Source organism: Trifolium pratense, linkage group LG7 (genome assembly GCF_020283565.1).
Source record: "Trifolium pratense cultivar HEN17-A07 linkage group LG7, ARS_RC_1.1, whole genome shotgun sequence".
NCBI classification, from domain to species: domain Eukaryota; kingdom Viridiplantae; phylum Streptophyta; class Magnoliopsida; order Fabales; family Fabaceae; genus Trifolium; species Trifolium pratense.
The window spans coordinates 22,318,456-22,326,642 of record NC_060065.1 but is presented as its reverse complement, the minus strand read 5'-3'; the positions used below and the strand labels follow the sequence as shown (position 1 = coordinate 22,326,642).

The 8,187-nt window shown below is 31.6% G+C and overlaps 2 protein-coding genes across 2 annotated transcripts; both read right to left on the bottom strand.

The window, feature by feature from the left end:
* Nucleotides 1-4,712: 4,712 nt before the first annotated feature.
* Nucleotides 4,713-6,434, bottom strand: LOC123898822. Its single transcript, XM_045949835.1, has 5 exons — nucleotides 6,331-6,434; nucleotides 6,158-6,250; nucleotides 5,975-6,076; nucleotides 5,260-5,571; nucleotides 4,713-5,019 (listed from the first exon to the last, which is right to left on the bottom strand). Exons 1-5 carry the CDS (start codon nucleotides 6,364-6,366, stop codon nucleotides 4,924-4,926), a joined length of 639 nt encoding a protein of 212 aa, XP_045805791.1. The 5' UTR covers nucleotides 6,367-6,434; the 3' UTR covers nucleotides 4,713-4,923.
* LOC123896068 lies at nucleotides 6,405-7,826 on the bottom strand. Its single transcript, XM_045946512.1, has one exon. The coding sequence runs from the start codon at nucleotides 7,824-7,826 to the stop codon at nucleotides 6,405-6,407; it is 1,422 nt and encodes a 473-aa protein (XP_045802468.1).
* Between the last annotated feature and the right edge of the window lie 361 nt (nucleotides 7,827-8,187).

The following is an 8,187-nucleotide window of genomic DNA, read 5'->3' as shown; positions in this document are numbered from 1 at the left end:
AGTACATCAAGAAGATTGCTAGTCAAATTTGCATTTTCCTCCCCATACCTCACTTTTCTATGTTTTTCTCTTCTCTCATTCTTATTTCTTTCTAGTTTATTTTTTTATATTATTTCATTATTATTTCTCACAACATAGCCTACAATAGTGTGGTACTCCCTCCGCCCCGTAAATTTAGGAACCTCACCAAAAAATAAAAGTATTAAGAAAAGTTTTTGGAGTAATAATTTTGTTTGACTCATGTGAGATCATTACTAATTTTTCCATTATATTGTATTTAATGTTATTTTTTCATATTCCAATACAAATTAGTGGTATTAATTAGGAATATATTTGAAAAAAGAGTAATAATTACATCTATAAATTTGTAGAGGGTCTTATATTTAGGAACAAACTTTTTTATAAAAAATTCCTATAATTAGGAATGGAGGAAGAGTATATTTAAATCATAACGCTCATTAACCTTTATAAAAATTGATAAGTGAACAATGATCAATTGAGGATCATGAATTTTTCCTTTTCTCATGTGCCAAGTCTCGAATCAAATACCTCTTGATTGCAGAGTAATTCATTAACCAAATGGCTTCTTGGGAAACAGGTTGGGGTTCATGAATTTTGCTTAACACTTTATTACAACATAAGAGCATAAATATCGGTTACCTTTTTGCGTTTCTACACTGATATAAATCAGACCATGTCAGAATAACACCGATAATTACCTTTCATTGTCGTTCATAAAGTAAAGCACATCCTTCTGCACATGAACGTATCTTAAGTGCCACATAGGAGGCATGTATTTGTTTTATTTTTTTTCTTTCCAACAATTGACAAACTATATGAGAAATATTGTGGGCCATGTGAGACCCATTTTAGAGTGTTTTATGAGTTGTATGGATATTTAGAAAATGTAGTTGAGTTGTTTAAATAATTGAAAAGTGTAAAATAATATATAAAATTAAGTGGAACCCATTTAAAAAACTTAAGTGAATTCAATGGATGTGGGTGCTCTAAGTGTTACACACTTATTGCACCTCTATTTGCAGGCTATGTTAATTCAACAAAATACAGCAATAAATTACAAATAAACAAGCAATAAATAAGAATGAGATATGGGAAAAGAAAAGAAAAGAAAAGTGGAGTCTATCGAGGAAAATAAAACTTGGTCAGCTTTCATCACCTTACTCCTACATGTCATCGAAAGTGCGGGAATCAGTGTGTTTTCTCGGCACTAAAAAGCAACGTGACACTCTTCTCACCTTAACTTTGACCAAATCCAAATTTCAAAACCAAAATCTAAGCTTATATTGAAACCTCTAAACCAAACATGTGCTTTGCAATGGCTATGCATCATAAGGTCAATTTTTAGAGATAAGGTAAATACTTCTACTGTTTTTGTCAAAAAATTAGAAGTATTTATGTATTTTTACTCATAATTTTTTGACTGTCTGATAGTTGGTTCATACGACAAGTTGCCTTGCTTTTTCTAATTAATGAATCATGATTTTAATTTTATTGGGAGTAGATCCTATCTAGCCCATCATTTGTAACCTTCGGTCTATATTGTCTTTTTTTAAAAAATAATTATCAATTTTTTTAAAAAAATTATTAAGATTTTAAGAAAAATAAGTTTTTAAAAGTTTCATATTTTTTAAGTGAAAATTTATAGTTTTACCATTTAAAGAGTCAAATCTCATAAATTTTATGACTATTTTTTTTCTCAAGAATTTTATGGGCATTTTAATTATTCACTGTTATGAATAAATGTCTTTTTACAAAAATTAACCAAAATAGATATTTATTGACAAAAAATTGAAAATATTCTTTCTTATTAAATGAAAAAGAATAAAAAAGATAAAATAAATGGATAAGATAGGAGAATGATTAAGGAAAAAACCCTAAGAGATTGACGTTAAAATTGCAAGTAAAGGAAATTGAACACCCTATTAATAAAGTCTTGTGTCCTATTTTCCATTCATCTCTTCACACTTTATCGACGATACACAATTTGTTGTTTCTTTTCCTTCAAACCCTTCCATAACAATGACCATGAAGAATTCTTCTTCACATCCTTTTCATCATTCTTTTCCTAAATCGCCCCAATACAATGATGCTGATCATGATCATTATAATTACCAGACACTTGAAAATGTGAAACAAAAATAACAAGGTTCAAGAACCTCTAGTAATGATCTCATTTTCAAGTGTCTCCTCATTATCATGATCATAATCATGATTAACATCATTTTATTGGGTGGGTTTGGAAAAGAAGTATCAAAATGAGTTAATGAAAAATTCGTCATGATCGATGTTGTAAAAGAGTTTGAAGGAAAAGAACAAGAAATTGTGTATCCCCGCAGAAGAGTGGTGAAGTGAATGGAAAATTGACGCTAAACTTATTAATAGGGTTTTAAATTTCCTTTACCTTCAATTTCAACGTCAAATCTTTTAGTTTTTTTTTTCTTTATCATTCGCTTATCTTATTCATTTTTTTAAATCTTTTTTATTCTTTTTCATTTAATAAGAAAAAATATGTTTAACTTTTTGTTAATAAATAATCTATTTTCAATTAATTTTTTGTAAAAAGATATTTATTCATAACAATTAATAATTAGTATGGCCATAAAATTCTTGACAAAAAAAGGCCATAAAATTTATGATATTTGACTCTTTAAATGATAAAACTATAAATTTTCACCTACAAAATATGAAACTTTTAAAAACTTAATTTTCTTAAAATATTAAACAAAGTTAATTGAGGATGGGCTAGATAGGATCTACTCCCAACAAAATGGAAATCATGACATTATTTATTGAAAGAGACAACTTATATGAACCAACAAGCAGACAACCTAAAAATTATAAGCAAAACCACCTAAAAACTTCTACATTATGTCACCGTTATGATGCATATTTGTTGCAAAGTGCATGTTTGGTTTAAAAGTTTCAGTATAAACTTAGATATTGGCTTAAAATTTAGGCTTTGGTCAAAGCTAAGGTGAGAAGTGAGTTTCCACATTGCTTTTCAATGTCGAGAAAGCACACAGATTCTCCCACCTTCCATGACATGAAGTAGAGAAGTGATAGAAGCTAAAAGTACATCACAAAGATTGCTAATGAATTTTGATTTTGCTCAATAAACCCCACTTTTCTTTGTTTTCCTTATCTCATTCTTATTTCTTGCTTGTTTGTTCATAACGTGTGATTTCTTTCAATGAACATAGCCAGCATAGGGGTGCTATATCTTAAGTTTGTAACACTTACGTTGTAATTAAGTGTTAATTCAAAATTCATGATCCTCGATCGATCATTATTCGTTTATCATTTTTTATAAAGGTTAGTAAGTGTTATAATCTTAATTTATTCTCCCTTCGTCTCTAATTATAGGAATCTTTTGTAAAAAAAAAAATTTGTCACTAAATATAAGTCTTTCTACAAATTTCTAGATGCAATTATTACTCATTTTCCAAATATTTCCCTCGTTAATATCACTAATTTATATTGGAATATGAAAAAATAACATTGAATACATTAAATATAAAGGAAAAATTAGTAATGGTCTTACACAATTCAAACAAAATTATTATTCCAACAACTTTTCTTAATACTTGTGGTTTTGGCAGGGGTTCCTAAAGTTATAGACAGAGGGTAACACCCAATAGTAGATTATGTTCATCAAATGAAATTAAAAAAAAAAATAGAAAGAAATAGAATGAGAGAAGGAAAATAGAGAAAAATGAGGTATGCAAAGGAAATGCAAATTTGACCTGCAATCTTCTTGATGGACTTCTAACTTCTATTATTTTTCTGCTTCCGAGCATGGAATTCGTGAGAAATAGTGTAATTTCACAACATTGGAAACAATGTGGAAACACTCTTCTCACCTTAGCTCTGACCAAAGATAAATGTTGAAACCTTTGATCTAAGTTTATATTGAAACTTATGAACCAACACGCGCTTTGCTATGGCTATATATGCATCCAATTTTTTTTTACAGCAGAGATAAATATAAAATTTGGGCGTAGAACTGATTGATCCGCTAGCACGAGCTCTTTTTCATAGTTAGTATCGAGCTACACAATCTCCTATCTCTTTGCGAACTTTAGCGGCATCAGATTGATGCTAGAGCCTAAGTCACAGAGGGCTTTTCCTTGCACCTTTCCCAAACAGACACTACAAGAAAAAATGTGTTTAGCAACAGTTTTGGGACGATTTAGCAACATTTTTTAAATGTTGCAGCATTTTTAGCAACAGTTGCCAAACTGTTGCAGATTTGAGCGTTGGTAGATCAAATAGCAACGGTTTGAAAAACCGTTACACAAACGGCCACAGTATGTGTTGCAACGGTTCTAAAACCGTTGCAATAAGCGAAACGCAAAACACAAATTTTAGCCAGTTTTGCAACGGTTTGAAACCGTTGCTATTTGATTTTTTATTTTTTTTGTTTTTGCAGCAGTTTTGAAACCGTTGCTATTTGTTTTTTTATTTTTTTGTTTTTTCAGCAATTTGAAACCGCCGCTATAATATATTTCTTTTAAAATATTTTATGATTTCTTTGAGGACAATTTTTTTATATATTTTTTTTTGTAGGACAATTTTTTACCCTGTTTTTTTAATCATCGACTATTTTTCAAACGTAGTATTTTTAAATATTGAACTACTATAATAATTCTTGCAATGTAAACAAATTCATAAACAAAATAACATTCATTTGATTCAAAAATAAGGTGTTCACAACGACACATGGAACTAAAGGTCACAATACATGCGCAATACATCTAAAGTTTGCATTGACACATGCAACCTAAATAGTACATAACAAAAAACAAAAACGAAGGTCACAACACATGCGCCTAGTACATCAAAATTAAAACAAATAGAAAAGCGTGACATCAAGTTCAACACGCCTAAACAAAAATTATATATCTAAGTTGAATCGTCTGGAGTTGCTTGATTACCCTCAACATTATGACTAGACTCAAAAGAGCGTCGTACTTCAAACGGCGATCCTATGTTATACCCCTGAAAACAAAATTTAAAGTATAGTTAAAAACAAAAGTATTGTAGTATCAACATATATATTATATATATTATACATAAAAAAACGCACTTCAAATTAATATCATGTGACTTTGAACATGAAATAAATTAAAAAAAAAAAAAACTTATTAAAAAAGGTATAATATAACAATAACAACAAGTCAATGTCAATATATTCACATTATATATATATATATGTAAGGCACACAAATATTGTCTTACCTGGTTTTGCATATTAGCCATAATAAGAGCAAATTGTTCCTTCATTGCATCAAATTCAGCAACTTTAGCTTTAAGCTCATTAACTTCAGCAACTTCTTTAGTTAGCACATCAATTTCGCTTTGCATCTTAGCTATTTTGGCATCAGCAGTCGATGAAGAAGTTGATACTGAAGGACGAGAACTAGAACCATTATTTTGAGATGGTGTTGGACCAAGTCCCATTCCTCGAACATAACCATGATGCTCTTTTCCAAACACGGTCACAAAAGCCTCATTATCAGATGATGTCTGCCTTTCTTTTTGTAACTCTTCCTACAAATACAGTGTTATTTATCAAAATTGGAGTCCAACCACAAGAATCTGGATAGAATACAAAATACATAGAATCTAACTTCTACACTTTTTTTCAAACAAACTTATAAACTAGTCCAAACAAACTTATAGTTTATTGGACTTACCAAAAGTCATGCATAAGAAATGCCTAAAACTCAATTTGACTTGAAATTATATATAGGATAGAAAAGTCACATAATATGTTTCTATCCCTTTATTTATTTAAAATTGGGAAAAAACAAGTCAGCCACCGAAACAACATTTTAAAGTAACCAACACTAAGCAGCAGGCACCCAGACATATATAATATAAATCTTCTAACCTATGGTTGAACACTTATATAGAGCAAAAATCAGTAAACATATATAATACAATTTCTTACATTTTTTTGTCGAGCCTCATCATTAACATATGATCCGTTCCTCTTCGTGTGAGAGATTTCATACATGTCTCCTCTACTGTAAGACCGTCCATCTCTTTGTTCCTAAAATGAAGTAAAATAGTTATATAATTATACATTGTAATAATTATGTAATAATTCTTATATGAAATAATTTAATTGTACCATAATATCTCGTGTTCTTGCTAGTGACCTTGTGCCTAACGTATGGGGAATACGTTGCTTTTGGCGATTTAGAGCATTTTTGTCTGCTTTCGCCTATATTAGAAAACAATTTTAACAATCAATATACAATATATTAGGAACAAGTGTAAAATAATTCAAATTATTGTTATTACCATAGTATCCGGAGACAATCTATAATTCAAATACATGGCCCAATGATCTTTTGTAACTTCAGGTGGAAATTGCTCTATGTTTTGTTCAACAGTAAGAGCCCAATCATAATTGGACAAGCATATCCAGTGTACGTGTTCCACCCAGAGAGATTACCTAGACCAGGAAAATTGCTTATTGTCCACATCAAAGCTGCATGTAATTTGAACATCTCATGCTTGAAAGAATCATAAGCATCTACACCGGTTGTCCATAAATCTTGCAGCTCTTTCATTAAAGGTTGTAAGTAGACATCTATGTTATTTCCTGGAGCATTTTTTCCAGGAATTATCATCGACATTATAAAAGATGTCTGCTTCATGCACACCCATGGAGGAGTATTGTATGGAATGAGAATTACGGGCCAGACACTGTAGTTTGAACTCATAATGCCAAAGGGATTAAACCCATCAATAGCTAATGCAAGACGGACATTTCGTGCATCCGATGCAAACCAAGGGTGTGTCGAGTCAAATCGTTTCCATGCTTCAGAATCTCTAGGATGCCTCATCATTTCATCATTGTTATTACTTAAAGCATGCCATCTCATATCCTCCGATGTCTTTGAAGACAAAAATAGTCTTTGTAATCGAGGTTTTAATGGAAAATAACGAAGAACTTTTGCAGGGATTTTCTTCAAACTGTTGTCAGCGTTTCCTGTCTCACGCTCCTTAGATTTTATACTTGATTTCCATCTGGAAGTGTGACAAACTTTACAAGTTTCCCTCTCCTCATCTTCTTTATTTCCCCAGTAAAGCATACAATCCTTCGGACAAGCAGGAATCTTTACATAGTTCAAACCAAGTTTCGTGATTGTTTTCTTCGCCTCATAAAATGAGCTTGGAATCTTTGCATGTTCAAATGCATCTTGCAAGAGTTCTAAAATCATTGTCATGGACTTGTCACTCATTCCACACAAGCATTTGATATGATACAACTTCACCAAAAAAGCCAACTTTGAATATTTTTTACACCCTTCATACAAAGGTTGTTCCCCCTCTTTTGCTAATTCATAAAACTCTTTTGCTTCATTCCCCTCCTGAGTCGCGTCCGGTGTCACATCTTCATCTATTTCAATATCGACATTCGATGCAATAGGCACTTCATTTGCATGATTCCTATCAACTCCAAAAGCATCGTTAAGCATGTTCTGGATAGGATCTTCTCCATTTGTAATGTCATGAACTGCATTTGTAGGATTACTAGATGAACCATTACTATTTTCTCCTATCGCGACCTCACCGTGATAGCACCAATCAGTGTATCCCACTGGAAATGGTGTCGCTCTTAAGTGATCATACATCACACTTCTACTTTGCGGTGTTTTGAAACCGCATTTTTTACAGGGACATTTTGCCATTCCATTTGGACGATTTTTAAAGGCAAAATCAAGGAATCCATTAAGTCCTTTAGCATACTCTGGCGTATTTCGTGGTTGTGTAATCCAAGTCGTATCCATTGCTTCAGAACTATTATTATCAATTCAGAATTAACATAATTAGAATATTTACCGGCGCTATACCGAATATTTAATAACACTTAGTGTTATTAATTAATAGCGGATCGCATCAAAAAATTTATTAAGAGGCACTAATAAGTACAAGTTGTACACTTAGGCCAAAAGATACAAATAACAGCAGCACCAGGGGATAAAAACACCCTTCAGCCGCAACAAAGCAAGGAACCTAAGAAATGAAAAGCACTACACGCAAAAACAACGAACCACCCATCCCCTATATTATGCCCAACACGCAAACAGCAAGAGGAACAAACCCAACAGCAGCAGAAACAAAATAAAGCAAACACATTATTGTCGCATT

Excerpts from the sequence above, each read along its gene's own strand:
- LOC123898822 (XM_045949835.1), bottom strand. The coding sequence starts at position 6,366 with ATGTATTTGAATTATAGATTGTCTCCGGATACTATG. Across the intron at positions 6,251-6,330 it reads GATTGTCTCCGGATACTATG|GCGAAAGCAGACAAAAATGC; the intron begins GTAATAACAATA and ends TTTCTAATATAG. Across the intron at positions 5,572-5,974 it reads ATGAGGCTCGACAAAAAAAT|GAAGAGTTACAAAAAGAAAG; the intron begins GTAAGAAATTGT and ends CTGTATTTGTAG.
- LOC123896068 (XM_045946512.1), bottom strand. The coding sequence starts at position 7,826 with ATGGATACGACTTGGATTACACAACCACGAAATACGCCAGAGTATGCT.